At 29.3% G+C, this 20,129-nt stretch overlaps 1 protein-coding gene and 1 pseudogene across 4 annotated transcripts; both read left to right on the top strand.

The window, feature by feature from the left end:
• Positions 1 to 375: 375 nt before the first annotated feature.
• On the top strand, positions 376 to 11,704 carry LOC111305768 (uncharacterized). 4 transcript variants are annotated; one of them, XM_089749887.1, is made up of 21 exons: positions 376 to 798; positions 1,673 to 1,825; positions 2,502 to 2,680; positions 3,286 to 3,393; positions 4,016 to 4,186; positions 4,275 to 4,838; positions 5,163 to 5,237; positions 5,337 to 5,465; positions 5,551 to 5,625; positions 5,717 to 5,926; positions 6,162 to 6,314; positions 6,416 to 6,630; positions 6,773 to 6,890; positions 7,002 to 7,134; positions 7,203 to 7,404; positions 7,487 to 7,592; positions 7,670 to 7,810; positions 7,884 to 8,007; positions 8,140 to 8,256; positions 9,011 to 9,396; positions 11,357 to 11,704. In XM_089749887.1, the coding sequence occupies exons 1-20, from the start codon at positions 597 to 599 to the stop codon at positions 9,388 to 9,390; spliced, it is 3,555 nt and encodes a 1,184-aa protein (XP_089606013.1). In that variant the 5' UTR covers positions 376 to 596; the 3' UTR covers positions 9,391 to 9,396; positions 11,357 to 11,704. The 4 variants fall into 4 exon arrangements, with proteins under 4 accessions (XP_089606013.1, XP_089606014.1, XP_022759283.2 ...); XM_089749888.1 differs by having other exon boundaries at positions 11,373 to 11,683; XM_022903548.2 differs by lacking the exon at positions 11,357 to 11,704 and having other exon boundaries at positions 9,011 to 9,657.
• On the top strand, positions 11,388 to 19,572 carry LOC111306595 (L-Ala-D/L-amino acid epimerase-like; annotated as a pseudogene).
• Positions 19,573 to 20,129: the final 557 nt, after the last annotated feature.

Below are 20,129 nucleotides of genomic sequence, written 5' to 3'. Positions count from 1 at the left end.
ATCTTATATAATCTTTTGAACCATTAAACATAATATAAAATAAATGACTTTATTTAATTCAAGTCTATCATAATTTTATCTTATTGTTTCTTGTGCATAGTCTTATCGATCAAATGTACCCATAATTCAAAATATTATTTCATAAAAAGATTCATAACATTAAGGGGAAAAAAAAAGCGAAGAAAGATTTCAGTTCAACCCAAATCAGCCAAATTTACCGTTTCAAACAAGAAAAGCAATTAAACAAACTCTCATGCAGTCATGCTAACGCTACTCCAAACTCTCATGCACCGATGCACGTGCTCAATCTGACGGATCCTACAGCCCACGTCCGACCTCGCCCAGATCTAAATTTGAAAACCTCATTAGGTCAACGGCCCATACTAGATCAACTCCAGGAAATCTTAATACTTTTCGGTCACACCAAATCGAAAGTCTCTCCCTCGCCTTCCAGCTTAAAGACTTTCAAGAAAACACGAGCTCTGAAACTGAAACCATTTCGTTACCATAAAAAGGGAGGTTTTGTTTTGAGAGAAATGTTTGATTAGATCCTGATGTTGATAAACGGCGTGATTGATTGATTGGAAAAGAATTAGATGATGGATGTAGAGAGATCATCGCTGTGCAATTGCGTGGTGAATTTTCTACTAGAAGAAAATTACTTGTTGACGGCATTTGAATTACTCCACGAGCTTCTCGACGATGGCCGTGACGCTCATGCTATTCGCCTCAAGGAGTTCTTCTCCGATCCTTCTCATTTTCCCGCTGATCAAATCTCTCGTTACAACTCCATTCGAGGTACTACTTTTTTTTAAAAAAAATTTCTCTTTCAGGTATCGAATCGGAAATGATTTGGGCATAGAAATTTTCTTTCTTTTTTAATTAAAAAAAATGAAATGTGTTTTAAGTGTTACTTATGATTAGATCGAAATGTAGAGGAAATTTGATTCCGAAAGTTGTTTGTGTCGAACTGTCCATGAGGGATAAAATCCTGAAAACACAAGAAAGAGAGATCCGCCAACCACAAAGGCTGGGAGTTATTTAGGCGTTTGTATTCCGATGCTTTAGTCAGAGTCTAGGAATGAGAAGCAGAAGAAAGACTTAAAAGCTAAGTGTTAGATGGCTTATTGATATCTGGATGGGGTTATTTATAACTGTGTGATGGGGGATTTTGGGTCTAGGATGTCCGAGGTCAGCATAGGGGACTAGGGCTGATCTCGTAAGCTCGAGCTGAGCTGGCAGTTGATAGTCTACTTAGGGCATGATAAATTAGCATCTTGGAGCACTAACTTATAGGTTACTGAGGTGGTCGAGTTGACGTAAACCCTGGGATTTTAGGTCGGTCCGACATGTAAGCTTGGTTGAAATGATCATAATGCCTCTACTTGTCAACTAACTTATACTCTGGAGGATAATTGTCTATTTTGCCTTTTGGACACTAAAATGCCCCTAACAAAAGTGTTGTATAGAAATCAAGTAGCGAAACTAACAAGGTAAGGGAGCTTTAATATTTTTGAAAATCCAAATTTGTATATAAGAAAAAAATATAATAAAATTTGATCTTTTCTGGAAGAATGAAATCTATGAGTTTATTTTTATGTAAGAATATTAAAATTGGAATATGTGAACCTTATTGATAGTTTCATCTATCCTTTTATTTCTTGAAATGCAGTTGTAGACCCTCAGAGTTTGCTAGCAGAGAAAGAAGCAATAGAAGAAAAATTAGCACTTAGTGACTATGAACTGCGTTTAGCTCAAGAAGACATTATAAAACTCAAGACTGAGTTACAAAGGAAAGCAGATCTCCCTCAGGATAAATTGAGTGGTAGCATTTAATTTTTATCCAATATTTGAATTTACAATCCATTTGGTTGATGCTTTTGTTATTTGCCTTTTGTTTTCTATTTATTTGTACTTTTTTTGCCTTTTGCTTTCTTGTTAGGATTTTGCAGAAAAAGGAAGCAAATAGTAAAAACATCAATCAAACAGAGTCTTTTTTATTTTTTTTTTGTAAATGATATTTTTAGAGAAAATTTAATCTCTTTGAATGATACATTTTTTCTATGCATTTTATTTATGGCTCTAAGAATCATTAGAAGCAACAAAATGCTCAAGAGTAGCTACCCAAATCATATGAGTTCACTATTGGTGAGTTACTTGTGGTAAAAGTAAACAATGAGGAAATTGTTCTTTTGGCTCTTTTTGCATTACATGAGGTTGGCAAACTTGCATGACTATGTCTATGCATAGAATGAAATGTAGTTTTCTCCTTATCATCCTAGATATTCATACATTATTTGGGAATGACACCCATATTTCTGCAGCAGTTGCTTTTCATTGACAACTGTTTTGCATAATTGGTGGGCTTTGTAGGATCTCCGCTGGCCACATATGGGCAGTTGGGCACAGCAGGATTATTCTATTTGTGCATGCTTTAATCATTAGTTAGCCACCATGCTTCTGGCATTTGTTAATTCCTTTTATGTTGGATGCATATGTAGAATCAAGTGGGAGCAATTCTATAAATCATGCACTGGAAATCCATCGACAAAAGAGAGATGCTCCCTTCTCTGATTTGGGCCCATTGAAGGCTAATGAGCGAAAAGATCTAAATTGTGCGGTCAAGGAATATTTGCTGATAGCTGGATACCGACTAACTGCAATGACGTTTTATGAAGAGGTATGCGGAACTATTGGTAGTGTTTTCTTCTTGTTACTTATTTTTAATTCTGTAAATCTGCATCAACTAGCATTAGAGGACCTCAACTGTTCTTTGTGATTGGTTTGGCTGCAAGGGCTGGCTGTCCTGCCAATCCAAATGCTCTAAGCTTAATGCAAAACTCAATAATCTGAAAATTGTGGAAATTTTGAATTATTATTTTGAAACTACAAGCACAAAATACTTGCCCTATAACATATTAAGCTTAGATTTTCTGAACATGAAGATAGTTTAAAAGACAGAAAACACAGCCTGGGGTTGATCTGGCTCTTGATTTAACATTAGAACCTAAGTAATCTGCTTTTTCTATGGGTGTTCTGCCACCTTTTTCAATTGTAAAATCAGCAAAGAGAGAGAGAGAGAGAGAGAGAGAGAGAGAGAGAGAGACTGTAATGATCATAGAATTCAGAGAAGCTGATTTTCATCTTTCTTTTTGGTATGTCTTAATTTTTCTCCTACACAAGTAGCTTTTGAGGCCTCTGAAGGGATATGAAGCGGGAGTGTAATCTGGTGAATTTGCATCTTTTACAGCTAGTTGTCATAGCTGATTTATTGTTTAACCTCAGGTTACAGATCAGAAACTAGATGTTTGGGAAAACTCACCAGCATCTGTACCTGATGCCTTACGCCATTATTATTATCAGTACCTCTCTTCAACTTCAGAAGCTGCTGAGGTAGGTCAGTTGTTTTTGACTGTTCGTATCAAATCATACTGAATATTTTTCGTATTTTTACTTTATAGCTATTGTTCTTTATTACTGTTGACTTTGCTTAGAGGGAAAAATTATTATTTCAGTCACCCGCTTTTTTTTTTTTTTTTTTGCATTTTTTGTGTTGTGTTTGTACATATCTTTTCAAATCCCTTGCTGAGTGCAATAAAATCAACATGAACTGTCAGTTGTAATATTCATTACAAAGTACTTCAAACTTATTCTAGTTTGTTAATAAAGGTGTTGCTTGTAGTATTATGTTATGGAACTTGTTCATCAAAAAAAAATCTTTGCTCTTTACATATCAATCAGAGATGAAAATGGATCTTTGACTTGCAATCTTGGCCGACAAGGCTTTTTTTTTTTTTTTACTACATTTGGATGTGGTTGACATTGCTTGTTATAGATACTTCTTCTACATGTTGTAGATACATGTTGCTTGACTTAATATCTTTGGCAATTAAGATGTCAATTTTGATTACGAAGGATCAACGTTTCTACAATATTTGCTGTTACACTTCATTAGATCTTTCTACTTGCAGTGAATTTCTTATTTTTGAAGACATTAATGCCTCTTATGTTGCAGGAGAAAATTTCTATGATTCGAGAAAATGACTCATTAAAAAAAGCAAATGAGAGTTTAAATCATGAGAAAGAGTGCTTGATTAAAAACAAGAATTTGGCTGAAGGTCAAATGAATGCATTAACGAAATCCTTGGAAGCTGCTCAGAAGGATCTGAAGGACAAGGATAAGCTGGTAGTTCTCTCTTAAGATAATTGCTTTTAGAGCAGGTCCTTGGTAATGCTAAAATGGTAATTTCTACATTGACTTCATATTTCTTCAGATACAAGATCTGAAACATGCCTGTGAGCACCAAAGGCAGGAACTAAATGATTGTAGAGCTGAAATCACATCTCTGAAAATGCACATTGAAGGATCTCATTCTGTACAAAATTCGGGGGCTACTAATGTTGACTCTACTCAATCCCAGGCCTTCAAAAGTTACAAGGAAGAAATAAAGTCTTTGCAGGTGGAAATTGAAAGATTAAAGGCAGAGAAAACACATATTTCAGATTTAGTTGATTCCAGCTTTGGTGAGAAAGAATCAATACAGACAGAAGAGAAAGTCGTTGAGATGGATGAAAATAAAACTCTAATCTCTCATCCTATTGAAGCGGCAGAAGTTGTAGACAGCAACACGCCATTAATGCCACTTCAAACATTCGAGACCAGCACTCACAAGCCTGAAGAAAATTTGCCAGAATCAGTTATGAATACTTCAAGCAGTACTGATTGTTTCCCAGATGCTGGAATTCTTTCCCAACAAGATGAGAAACTACCATCAGAAGATGGTGGGTTGCATTTAAAATCAGAAAACCTTGGCTGTGGACCTGCTCCTGATAATACGGCAAGTTTTTATTTTTCTTAATGATAGTATATCCTTATCCTCAAGGGTGGTAGCAGTGATTTCTCTGTCTGTGGATTTGGTGGGGCAATTGGGTGGGTTGGGGCTCTTATCCTGTATATGAGATTTTTCATGTCTGTTTACATTTTAGATAGGCTCTCCATTTGAATAGCATAATTTCTTTTATTTGTAAACCTTACTTGCCTCCCAGTCCTTATTCCCCAACCTTTGTGACTGTTCTCCCTTTGTCTGCTCTATCCTTGTGTTTCCCATCATAGAAATTCAAATAAATATATCATGTCTGATGCAGAGTTTTTATTTTGACAGGGTTTGGGAACGATTCAAATCCTTGCAGATGCCTTGCCTAAGATTGTTCCATATGTTTTGATTAACCATCGGGAGGTCACTTTTGGACTATAATAGCTTTTACTCGGAAATGTATCATGTTTATTATTTTTTATGAATTTATTTTAATTCCTTATTTATTTTATTTATCTCTAGGAGCTTCTTCCGCTGATAATGTGTGCTATTGAGCGGCATCCAGATAACAGCACTCGAGATTCATTGACACACACACTCTTCAATTTGATTAAACGTCCAGATGAACAGCAGAGGCGAATCATAATGGATGTATGTTACCATTCATAGATCACATTTTAGCATCCAATAGATACAAGTTTGGATATGGTGCTAAATTTTTTCAACTTCATTTCAGGCATGTGTTACCCTTGCCAAAAATGTGGGGGAGATGAGAACGGAAACAGAATTGCTCCCCCAGTGCTGGGAACAAGTGAGTTTCTGCACTGCTTATTTCTTGCTTGTCTTAGTTATATTTGTAGTAGCTGATTTCAATTTATTTATTTTTTGTTTTCTAAATGCAGATAAATCATATGTATGAGGAGCGTAGGTTGCTGGTTGCTCAATCATGCGGAGAGCTTGCTGAATTTGTCCAACCTGAGATTCGTGATTCTCTTATTTTATCTATTGTGCAACAACTGATTGAAGATCCTGCAACTGTTGTTCGAGAAGCTGCTGCACACAACCTGGCCTTGCTGCTTCCACTCTTTCCGCTTATGGATAAATATTTCAAGGTCAGCTTCATTAAATATGCTTCGAGGCAATCATGGAGAAGAATTCTGACTTGACAGAATTGGCTACAATGTAAGCTCTAGAACAGGTTGATGACCCATGGTCTAGGGAATGGAGCCTTTTGCCCTTAGCATAATATCATATCATGGCTTGAACGAAATAAAGAGTATAACAAAATATATATATATATATATATATATATATAAATTCTCCAATGCCTTATTTGTTTATTCATAGGTTGAGGAATTGATGTTCCAATTAGCCTGTGATCCATCTGGAGTGGTGGTTGAAACTACACTAAAAGAACTACTTCCTGCAATAATAAATTGGGGAAACAAGTTAGACAATATTTTGAGAGTTCTACTCTCTCATATCTTAGGCTCTGCTCAGGTAACTTTTCACCCTTTCATTTCTCAATTACCAGTGGATACTACCACATTTCCAGTTTGCAATACTTCTATGTTTTAATATCATTCCCTCAATATTCTTAGCGTTGCCCACCTCTTTCTGGAGTTGAAGGATCATTGGAGTCCCACCTTCGTGTTTTAGGTGAACGAGAGCGTTGGAATCTTGATGTTTTGTTAAGAATGTTGGCTGAATTGCTTCCTTATGTGCATCAGAAAGCCATTGAGACATGCCCATTCTCATCTGTTTCGGAGTCAAATGGGACAATATTTTCCACCTCCATACTTGAACTGTATGCAGGGTAAGCTTTTGTTTTTTCTTTGTTGATTTGACTGGATTTGCATTTACTTTTTTCTATCTGACTTTTGGATGAGCATATGGATGATATTTGATAGCTTAGTTATGAACAGATCTGATTTTGATAGATTTTAATATTCTACTAGGGGACATGTCGAATGGCCTGCATTTGAATGGATGCATGTCGATTGCCTTTCTGGTTTGCTGCAGCTGGCTTGGTTGTTACCCCAGAAAGAAGATAGTTTAAGAAACCGAACTACCAAGGTATTTTGGTCAATATTGCATTTTTAATGGGATTTTCTGCTTTCATCATTGCTTGTTCTATTGAAAATAATGCTTGTGTTCTTGCTGCTAATCTATATCATGATATTGCAGTTTTTGTTAGCCGTTTCTGAATGTTTTGGGGATTCTTATTTGACGCACATAATGCTACCTGTATTCTTGGTAGCGGTTGGGGATGATGCTGATTTGATGTTTTTCCCTCCCAACATTCATTCAAGAATCAAAGGTACTGGATCCATAGAATCTTGTTAAAATATTATCATTGAATAATCCTTAATTGTTGCTTGGTTGCAGGTCTCAGACCAAGAACAGCTGTTGCAGAGAGGCTTGCTATTCTAGGTATCCTGCCACTTCTCTTGGCGGGTGTTCTAGGATCTCCTGGTAAGCGTGAACAGTTAGCAGACTATTTGAGAAAGCTACTAGTTGAAGGTGCCATGAAAGAGAATCAGTCTACAACACACAACATTGATATTGTTAATGCTGTCCGCTTCCTTTGGTTTGTAATTAAAAACCTTTTGTCCCAATTATTTGTTATTTATTACTGAAAATTTCACAAAAAATATTCTTCAATAATGCAGCACATTTGAAGAGCATCATGGTATGATATTCAATATCTTGTGGGAAATGGTTGTAAGCTCTAATATAGAAATGAAGATCAGTGCTGCCAATATATTGAAAGTCATTGTATGTTTCTCTTTCCTTTGAAACAAATATATCCTGCTATATCTGATAGTTAGATATTGACTTCATACATTTAACAGGTGCCATATATTGGAGCAAAAGTTGCATCTACACATGTTCTCCCTGCCTTGATTACCCTTGGCTCTGACCAAAACCTGAATGTGAAGTATGCAAGCATAGACGCATTTGGAGCTGTGGCACAACATTTTAAAAATGACATGGTACAAGGTTTTTATTCTGATTCATGCTGGTGCTGTTCCTATACATTGTTCTTGCTAACTCATTATGTTGCAGATTGTTGATAAAATACGTGTTCAAATGGATGCTTTTCTTGAAGATGGATCCCATGAAGCAACCATTGCTGTGGTCCGTTCATTAGTGGTAGCAGTTCCACATACAACAGAGAGACTAAGGGATTATATCCTCGACTTTCATGTGAAAATCAACTTTTAGAACTTCATTCATTGATTGTGCATTTTGATTTAGCCATTTTAGTGGTTGCCAGTCTCCAATTATTGTGTGAAGCCATTGTTTCCTTAACATGATTTACATCTTTTATCTAAGATTTTCCAACTGACAAGCACGCCTGTTTCTGCAACTGATGTGATGCATCGTCGGCAGAGAGCTAATGTATTTTGTGAAGCCATTCGTGCTGTTGATGCAACAGGTTTGCTTCTCTTAGTGACTGGAGACATCTCTTCTCCCCCTTATCTGTTCTCTGTTATTTCCCTTGTCATCACAGAAAAGAGAAGGGGAGGGGAGGGAACAGAGTAAAAATTCACTTGCTAGTCAATTTTCATTCCTAAGGCACCGGGGAAGGGGAAGAGATGTGCCGGCAGGGTTGGGGGGAGTGGGATTGGTTCGAGATAGCTGGGTTTTATTTGTGGCCTCATAAGTTGGTTTCCTTTCCGTCACTAGTGATATTCATAAATCTCAGATTAAAACCATACACATCATGCATTATGTGCTGGCTTGCCTGGTAGGAAGTCAAGAAGGATTAATAATGATTACTACAATTTTATCATTTTTCCATTTTTCCTTGAAAGGTTCTTCTTATAATATAATCACTATATTATGTTTATATTCTGTTTGTAGTAAGAATAAATTTTGTCTATATTTTCCTTTGAACACCTTATTGGAGCCTTATTCCCCTGATTCGATGGCAAGCTGGACAAACATCAAATATGCCCTACTTATGGTGATGCTTTAGTCGCATCAACTTTTGTGTGCCTGCATTGAACTTTTCTCGGTTTACAATGAATTAACTCAGTTGAACTGTTACTCATAGTAATCACTGATTATGTGTATGTTAGTGGAAAACCACAGGCCTATTGGTCATCCTGCCTTCTGGACGGGTGGGATGGTCATTGCAATAAGGTTTCTTTTGTTGTATTTTGGTGCTTATTCTCATTTTGTTGCAGATCTTTCAGCAAATAGCATTCGCGATTTCCTCCTTCCTACCATACAAAACATGTTCAAAGACCCTGATGCACTAGATCCAGCACACAAAGAAGCCCTTGAAATAATATTGAAAGAAAGGTCGGGTGGGACTTTTGAGGCTTTGAGTAAGGTGATGGGAGCTCACCTGGGGATTGCATCATCGGTGACTAGTTTCTTTGGTGAGGGTGGGCTGCTAGGCAAGAAAGAGATTACTGAATCACCAACTGAGCCAGTTGAATCCCCAAAAGCTGCGGCAGCACCTGCACCGGCAGAGGATACCAGATTCATGCGAATCATGAGGGTCACTGACATGCTTAGAGGCAAAGCAAAGAACCAAGAAGAAACACACCAGACTCAGTGAAATCAAGTGAGACTGCTGCTTCCTTACTTCTATATTATATATATCTTTTTAAAAAACTCTTCACGTCATATATGAGGATGCTACGTAGTGGTAGCAGGTGGTCATTTTTTTCATTATATAAATTATTTTTTTAAAGCATTCCTTATCGCTTTCGAAGAAGGAAGAAAATAGAGATGAGATTTGTGCGAAGGCACTTGAAAGATTTGTTTTTGTAGAGTCTAAGCATGGCCTTACTGTTATAAGCAATGCATTATTATCTTTTTAAAAGTTTCTAGTTATTGCTATCTATAAATTGCTGTGTTGTTTTTTCTAGTTATTGAACATTCATTCTTCGACAGTTTTAAGAGAAACAAATTAAGTTTAAGCAAACTAGTGAATTTAATTCGTTTAGTGACTGAAATAACTGAAAAGAAAACAATGAAAAGCTTACTGTAATAATATTTTATAAATGATATTTAAAAGTTTACCTTTCTCAAGCAAAAATTCTATTGGTTAACTGCAATTGTAAGGATTAATTGGTTTGGGGTGTGTAACAAATTTAATTGATCAAAGACATTAAGTAAATTTAAAGTTTAAATTTTAATGATTGTTTTTTTTTTTTTAATTTTTAAATTGTTATCTTTTTTGTAAAAAAAAGTTATCTCAAAATGCATAGGCATTCTCTAGAAATTTAAGACTTATTATACTTTTAAAACAAAAATTTAAAGAAATTAATTTCATTATTTGGAAAAACTTTTCATATTTTATTAGTCACTAAATTTAACTAGAATAGTAAGAAAAATGAAGGTTCATACGATATTGTCATTTTCAATAATTTCATGTTCTATTAGTACAATTATTTCCCCTTTTTGCAATGATTGTACTTATTCTATGGTTGTATGTTAATTTGTCCATGACTTTTGATCACTCTGATTTGGTTGTACTTTTGATCACTTTTGATAAGCAATTATTATAAAAAAAAAAAAAAAAATCCTAGTGTTTGGAATGTTTTAAAAAAATTATGCGAGAAGCAGTTAATAGTTTTTGGACAACCAAATGTTGAAGCTATAGCTTCAAGTGAACAGACTTTTAACAATTTATGCGGTTCAACTTTTGGCTTTGGGTGCTTTTGTTCACACCCCAGTATTTACCTTCTACATTTCAAATTTGCGTTTATAACAATATCTCTAAATGATCATTTAATCATTTTTTGACAAATTATCTTTCAAGTTCTATATCGACTTTAACCTTTTTTTTTTTGCCTCTTTTTTTCGTCTCTTCTTCTTTGGTTTTTATCTTTCTTTCCATATATACCCATATCTATCACAAATCATAGACTATAGAAATTACAATTATTATCTAGTATATTATAAAAATTGATACACAAGGTGGACAGAAAATCGATGGGATGAAGAGTTTGAGATTTACAAGTTTTTGGATTTATATTTTCGAAAACTTATGAAAGTTTTAAAATTTATATTTTAAAAATTTTTTAAAAGTTTTTGCATTAAAAAATGCAAATTCAGAATTAATGATTTTATGCAAAAAGAAAACTCAATATCATATTTCAATTTAATAAATATTTTGTCAAAATCAAACAGAATCACATGCAATTTATCTCTAAATTGAAGCTTGGTAGTTTAATTAACTTCGAAACTTGTGATTTTAAGGTTTGGATTGAAGTTTATAGGATGATTTTTAGTGTTAGGGTTTGACGGCTTAGGTTGAATAAAAGATGGAGAAGGAAATGGAAAAATGGGTGTGAGGGGTATTTAGAGAAAATAAAAAATGTGATTTAGAGATGTAATAACTAAAAATTATTTTTTAGGTTTTGAATTTAGGGTGTGAAAAGTAATTGGGTGTTGACAGTAATTTTTGAAGTGAGAATATATACTCTTTTTGGTTCAATAATTTTTTTTTAATTTTTATTTTACCCTTACAAATTCTAAATATTACAAGCAGACCAAAATTAACCCGATCATGTTAGTAACATAATTGAACAGGTATGTGAAAATAAGATGGAGAATATGAAGATGCATTCAATTGAAGATGAAGAATTTCATAAGTGTGATCAAGATCCCAATTACATGCCTAATGTAGAAGGAGAGAAAATAATGTAAATAGACACAAAGGAGAAGATGCAACATTTGCTTTCATTAGCATGTTAGATGATACTATCATGGTTAATACTTGTGATCCAATAGTTGAATCCTTAATGAGAGGTAAATCACATTCTTTTTTACTTTTATTTTTACTTTTTTTAAAACAGTACTTTGACATATTTCTCTAATTTTAAAACTTATGATTTCGGTTGAATGAGATTAATTTTTTGTTTTTTCTATTTAAATATGCTTATAATTTATATATGTATAAATATATATATATATATGCTTGTGATATTTTTATTGTATCATAAATTTAAACTTCTATAATTCTAATAAAAATTATGAATATATAATGAATATTCAACAGGAAATAAATGAACGGCTTCGATGCATCAACATCATCTTTATTGAAAATAAAAATAAATCAATGACTTCGATACATCCACGTCATTTTTATTGAAAATAAACTTTTAATACATTGTATCTCACGCTCCAACATCCTTCAAATGCAATTGATTCATTTGAAAACTCCATCACAAATAACACCAATCTTTTTATAACATGTTATCAATCCTTATCTCTCTTTAACTTTTTTCTTAAGTTTTATATGTTATATGATTTTCAATTTAATAGGAAACACACACAAATCATTATTAAATGTATAAATGATATATTAATATTCGTAAATTATATGAGTTTAATTCAAATAAAACTTGAATTCGACTTTATTATTAAGTCGATGTTGAGCTCGAGTAGCTCGATTTATCAATCGAATTGAGTTTGAGTATTTTTATAACTGACTCGAATAACTCGCGAGTTTAATTGAACTTTTATATTTAAATATATTTTTATTATTTTAATTAATAAAATATCTTGAATTCGAGTTCGAATTTGAACACAAATAATCGAGCTTTTATCGAATATAAAAATCAAATTTATTTTTATATGTTAATCGAGCATAATCGAACGAGTTTAAGTAATTTGATTTTTATTTCGAGTTGAGTTAGAACTAAAAAAATAAAATTTGATCGAATTCGAGTCGAATTTTGAGCTTTAAATTTTGAATCGAGTTTGAACTCGAGTTTAATATTGTAACAACTATAAATCAATTGATTACACCCCTAATCATTACTAAAACAAACCAATAAACCATACATCATTCACTAAAAAAAATAATAATAATTGAAAAAATGCTCGAATATAAAAGTAAAAAGCGAAGGCATAAGATAACAACCCACGTACTATAACCTAAATTCTCAATTATTAACCTAAATTAAAAATTTATAAAAATAAATAATTAAAAGTAAGGTTTTAATTATACTGTAACGGGAACAGAATAAAAATGAAGCTTACATCTGGTTTTTTAAAAATAAACAATCATTGACATTAAAATATAAATAGAAAAGTGGCATATGGCGTTTTAAATATTTCTTAATCTACCCCTTTTATTTTTTTTCATTTAATTTCTAGTTAGATACATGAATTAGTTTGATTAAGTACATTAAATTTTATTATTTTAAATTTAAAAACAATATTTTAAAGTAATTTTTTTGATTTTTTTAGCACTGTCATTATTTTAATAGAAATATATTTATTGTTTATAATATTAATTAATTTAAAATTATTTCTCTTATAAATAGTTTTTTTTTTCTAATTACCTCATGCAAATTGTGGCATAATGCAAAAGAGGGATTTAATCCATAATAAATAAAAGTTTGGAAAAAAAAATGAATAAGGCATAAATTTATCATTCTACTTACGAAAGGGTTCCAAATTTACCACTAATATATCAACTGGTATAATTGTACCACTAAACTTTTAATTTTAAGGCAAATTTATCATAATATTTTCAATTTTAGAGAAAATTTGGTCAAGATATAAAAGTTGAGAAATATTTTGTAAAATATTTTGTTAGAAACTGTTTTATAATTAAAAAATATTGAAAATGAGAAAAAAAAAAAAAAAGATGAAGATCAATTTAAAAGTATGTTGTGGTATTATATTTAGCAAAAAATGCTATGATGAAAGAAGAAAAAATAAAAAGAAAAAAATGTTGGATTATGTGAAATTTTATTTAATAAAGAAATGTCATGATCGATAAAAGAAAAATGATAAGGTACGAATTTACTATTTTACTTGTAAGAGTGGTTTAAAGTTAAATTATCACTACTTTTCAACTTGTGTAATTTTACTATTATATTTTTAATTTGGAGCAAATTTACAATTAAATTCTATTAAAAATTTATTTACAATTAAAAAAATGATAGGAAAAGACAAAGACCAATTGAAAATCTTTGATGTTGTATTATAAGTAGTAGAAAATGTCATGATAAAATAAGAATAAAAAAATAAAAAATTTGGATTATGTGGCATTCAATTGAATAGAAAATACTATGATTAAAAATTAAATTAAATAATAAATAAATAATCATATTTTAGCTTCATAGTTGTTTTTTTTCTCCTGACATATCTTTTTTAAAATTATTTTTTGAATTGTAAAACAGTATCTAATAGAATTTTTTTGTTGAATATTTTCAAATTTTGAATTATGATGATAAATTTATTTTAAGGTAGTACTTGGTATTATTTTCAACATCATTATGATAATTTAATAATTAAGGTGAACTTATTACTAAGGTGATTTTATGAACTCATTTTATTTAATTAAAACTCATTAATTTTTAGTAATTAAAAATTATTATATTTGGTATTATTAAAAATTAAATATTATTTTTTGAAAATATCAAAATAACCATACACATTATAATAACTACACAAGTTAATGATGATTTCAATGCTATTTAAAAATAATAATATGTATATAAAATATTTATTTACTTCATAATAAATATAATTAAATTATTAAATTAAAAATATATTTATTGATAATAAACTAATTTTATAGTATAAATTATGTAAAAATTATTTGACTTAGAAAATAAAATTAATTTATTAAAATTAAACTATTATTTTATAAATAATTTAAAAATTTTTAAAAATACACAAAATATTTTTAAACTTGTTTTAATGAATATTATTTGAAAATATAAAAATTATAATATAAAAAAATTAAATTAATTTTAAGAAGAAATAAGTATTTAATTCATATATTAAATGAGTAATATTTATTATTATTAATTTTACATATCACTTCACCCCAACGATAAAAGTTTCGCACCTCTTTAGGCGAAAATTAGATCACTTTTTCAATGTAGTGATTTAATTACTCTTAGTGATTCAAAATCATCATCGCATAAGATTACTAAATAGTTATCAAACACGGTGATCTAATCGCTATGCATAAATTACCATGATTTTTTGGATTGATCACTCCATATCAAATATTATCTAAAATTAAAGTTACAATGATAATATTACACCAATTAAAAAATCAATGACAAATTTAAATCACCTTCATAAATAGACTTGACAATTTAAAATACGATACGATTATACAATATAAAAATTATATGAATAAAAAATATAGAGATAACACTACTTAAAATTTTTAAAAAATCATAAATATATTTAATAAAATATAAAATTTATATTTTATGTTTTCATATTAATATGAATTGTGACATACGATTTTATAATAAAACACGATTTAAATATATGATTTTACATGATACGATAACATAAATTACCAGATCTATTCATAAGTATAATGGTAAATTTATATCTTATCTTAAAAAATAAAATAAAAAATCGGTTTTCTCGTATTATCATTTTCAAAATAATTTTTTAAATTGTAAAATAATTTTTAAGAAAATTTTCTACTAAATATTTCACAACAGTTTAAAATTTTGAAATATAATGATAAATTTATTTTACAAAAAAAAATGATAAAATTACATCAATTAAAATGCTGTAACAAATTGAAATCACTCGTTTAAAAAATAATGATAAATTTGTATCTTATCTTAAAAAAATTATGCTAACATGATATTAGAGTATAATAATATTAACAAGAGAGTAAAGTGAGATTTTGAAATGGCAAAGGTGCTTAAGTCTTTTCATATATTGTGATCTTGACTTTGGTAAGCTATAGACTTAAATATAAAAATGACTTTTATATTATATATTTTTTGTTAATTTAGTATTTTAAAAAATATAATTATTAGTTTAGTATTCAAAGTTTCAATCCATTATTCACTTTGAAATTTTGGATCAACACTGTTAATCATTTTATTAATGTGGTATGAATATCTAATAAGATATTAACATGTGTAAAAAAAAAATTTAGGCAATATCACATTATCTATTGTTATATTAACAAAAAAATTTCAAAAATAAATTTTGAAAATTTTTTAAAAAATATGATTTATTTTAAAAAATTATAAAAATTAAAAGATGATATATTTTTAAAATTATAACAATTAAAAATATGAAAATTTAAAAAATTCAAAAAAATCTTAAAAATTTATTAAAAAATCCAAAAATTTAAAAAAAATTTAAAAATTTATAAAAGGATAATTTTAATAAAAATAAAATTTATTTAAAATTCACAAAAAATTAAAAAAATGAAAGTTAAAAAAATCTAAAAATTTTTGAAAACTTTTGAAAATTAGAAAAATCTAAAATTTTTTGAAAAATTCCAAAAATTTTAAAAAATTATGAAAAATTACAAAGTTTTAAAAATCTGAAACATACTAAAAAATTTTAATAAAAAATTCATAATAATTAAAAATATATATAAAAAATAAAATTGTAAGATTCAAAAAATGAAAAAAATTTCAAAAATTTTATAAATTTTTGCAATTTTTTTAAAAAAATTCGATTTTTTTATTTTCAATTTTTTAAATTTTTGTGATTTTTTTTTTTTTTGAATTTAAGACATTTTTTATTAAGTTTTTCTAATTTTTAATAGTTTTAAAAAATATTTTAAGTTTTAAAAAAAACTTTTTACAAATTTTAAAAATTTTCCTTTAATGTTGATACGACAATTGTTAATCAACATTAATTAGACTTTTTTCAACATGTGTTAGTTTCGCTTCTTCTCGTTGTCCTACAAACTCTTTGTTTTTCTCTCCATGCGTGCACAGACATCCAAGAAACTTGCTCGGTCGTGTAATTGCCAGCTGTAATACTAGCAGCAGCGAGCTGATTACTGAAGCAGCAGTTGCTGAGAGTACTGAAAGGAATAGAACAGGCATTGGATTGAAGAACTTGACTGAGATTTTCTGGGTTGATGTACATCGTGCTGAAGGGAGGCCATTGAATGTTAGGCTTGATGAACTGTTGACCATTGGATCTTCAAGGCTTGAAGAGGTCGAGAATGTGGCTGTCAGAGTTGAACTGAGCAATGACTGTGTTGGGTGGGGTGAGGTGTCAGTTCTTCCTTGGGTTAACTGGAATCAGGCCATTGCTCTTGAAAAAGTGAGAGGCATGTGAAGTTCTGGGGCAGGGTCCCACTGTGACTTTGAATTTGATTTTAGATCAGATGTCAAAGATTGTTCCTGGAAGTGAATTTGCTTCAGTGAGTATGCTACGACCTGTCCCTTTAATTTCTTGAATACCTTTTATTTGTTCCTGGAAGTGAATAGCAAACTTTTTTTTAGAATAATATTTTTTCTTAATTTTCACAAATATATATATGCCTATTTATATAGTTCAATTCTATTGATAGAATTCTAAATTAACACATATTATGAATTAGATAATGCTTGTTAAAGGGTTTTTGTTCACTTGACCCAATTTATATTCCAACAATTAAAAAATAAAAACTAAATAAAATAATATTTTTGAATATAATATAGAATTATATTAATTCAAGTTATTATTATGAAAAAAAATTGATATTAAATAATTTTATTTAATATTATTGACTTTTTTATATTATTATTACCTTTTATATAAATTTAATTAATAATTTCTAATTATATTATTTAATATTATATTTAATTATAATATTATTTTAATGTTATCAAATTCTAGTATGATTAAATAAAATAAAAACATTATTCACCAGATGAAGTTTCATGTTTTCAATATATGACAACATTATTTACCAAATATATTTTTTGTGTTTAAAATCTTTAAAAACAAAAATTTCAAAAACAGATATAAGAAATACTATGTATGCTTGCTGCCCTTTTCTTGAACAATGCATTGGATCCTTATAGCTGTCTCTGTGTTTGAAGGTTAGGGCTGGACTGGAAATGGCATTGATTGATGCGGTTGCTAATAGCATTGATGTGCCCCTATGGAGATTATTTGGAGGAGTGTCCGATACCTTGTCAACTGCTGCTACAGTTAAGTCTCAACTACAATCATATATATTACGTTACAATGAATGTTTAACTATGAGTGGTTTAATTTAGTCATAATCAATTTTGGGAGCACATCACATATAATATTATTAAGATAATTGACAATTTTGATATCAATCAAGAAAGTCCCAATCAATTGAATGTTGGCACCAACGAAGCAATCAAATAATCAATTAATTATACAAAAGATAATAATTTAACATGAATAAGTTAAATTGATTTGCGTTTACGGATAAAAGAAAAGATCAACTAGTTACAGAAAATTATAAACATATAATCTTAATCAATCATTCAACAATTAATAGCAATAGATTCTTTCATTTTTCTTTAATCTTATGAAATATTTTCAAATCAAACAAATACACACTAATATATACCCATGGATTATATTTATGTGAACCATCTCATTCTATTGTAATTCATTCAAATATACACACATTCTTGTAGTTCTATAAGGTGTCTATCTAATAAAATTTTATAATTTTTTTACTTTTTTTTTCTCATACCTAATTTGATAAAGACTTAATCTATTTATAAATATATAAACTTGCCTATTAAAATTTTTTTCTTTTTATAATTCTTTTTTTGTAAGTCTTCTTATCCGTTAAGTTATATCTAACTAATTTCAAACAAAATTTTTATGAGATTTGAGTTATTATTCTCAATCTTCACATTGACTAAAATTTCATCAATCATCAATCTTCATATTAGAGATGTTTGACTCCATCTGCAATGAAAGTTTCGTAACAATCTTCTTTATGTATTCACATTTTACACAAACTAATTCATCAAAATATGAACTCAAACTCTTTCCTTAAATCAAGTTTCTTCGGGCTTGCCTTTTCCCACATCTCGAATCTTCAGTTCTAATACTATTTATTAGGATCATAGTAACTCTGATACCAGTTTTTAGGCAAAAAAATCCTAATTAATTGAATATTGTTGTTAAGAGAAGCATAATCAAACAATCAATCTATCAATCACACAAATAATAATAATTTAATGTGGTTTAGGTTAATTGGGCTATGTTCACAAATAAGAGAAAAGATCCACTAGTTGTAAAGAATTAGAAACAAATAATCTAAATCAATAACCCAATAATTAATACCTATAGATTCTCTCAATCACTTCTAATCCTATGAAGTATTTTAAATCTAAATAAATACATACTTATGTGCATTTATGCATCATATCTATATAGACTATCTTATTCTCTCATATTCCAGTCAAACATACATATCTATAAAACATCTATAAAGACGTTAATTTCTTATAGTTCTATGAGGTATCTATTAATAAATTTTATAATTTTTTTATATTTTTTTCTCATACCTAATTCTGTAAAGATTATACTTATTTATAAGCATACAAATTTTGTCTATCAAGAATACTTTTCTCTTAAATTTTTTTTACAAATTTTTTTATTTATCAAGTAATATTTAATCAATCTTAAATAAATTTCTTATGGGATTTGAGTTCCAAAAATTACTATAATATAATTAATCAATTATAATTCAGCATTGCCTAAGGTTTGTAAAAAATTATTTAAAGACTAATTATAAGATTGTAATAAAAAGAATTGTAGGTGAAATACTTGCAGATGGTTGAGGTTGAGATTGAGACTCTCTGATTAATTTCTATATATATAGATTCCAACTGCTGCTTCCGCTAAAGCTTTTGATCTGGCTGCTAAGTATTGCAAACTAGGATTTAAGACATTGAAGATTGAAGTGGGTGGCGACCTAAACGCAGATATTGAAGTTCTTCAATCAGTATGAGCAGCTCACCCTCACTGCTTATTTATCTTGGATGCAAATGAGGGGTAAAAGCATTCGTTTTAAGTATCAAAATAGATTACAAAATAAAAATTAAAATACTAAACCAATAATTTTATTTTTTTAATTATCAAATTAACAAAAAATATATATAAGATAAAAGTTATTTTTATATTTAACTCTAAACGATACTTAAGCAATGTTTGATGCCGTTGGATTTGATTATTAGTATATTCGTGTAGTGTAAAATAGTAAAATTTATGTATTCATATAATGTTTTATACAAAAATTATGTATCATAATTTTATTTATATAAAAATATAAAATATAATTTTTTTTATTTTATTAAATTTATATATAATAATTATTATAATTTTAAATTATATTATATTTATATTTTATTTTTATATTATATTTTTATGATATTATTATATCATATTTAAAATCATCGAGACTTATATATGAGATGAGCAACGCGGTGAAAATTCGAATTCCATCGCATTGTCAAACTCACTGAGCGAGGCTTAGCAATTTAGCATACGACCTGCTATGAATTGGGCTGACACATTGAGCGGGCCAACATTTCCGGACCGCACCTGGAACGCATA

The sequence above is a fragment of the Durio zibethinus genome, chromosome 21, assembly GCF_047325235.1.
Source record: "Durio zibethinus cultivar Kanyao isolate XHJ-2024 chromosome 21, ASM4732523v1, whole genome shotgun sequence".
Taxonomy (NCBI): domain Eukaryota; kingdom Viridiplantae; phylum Streptophyta; class Magnoliopsida; order Malvales; family Malvaceae; genus Durio; species Durio zibethinus.
Note: the sequence above shows the minus strand (reverse complement) of the source record. Positions and strands in the feature narration are given on the sequence as shown.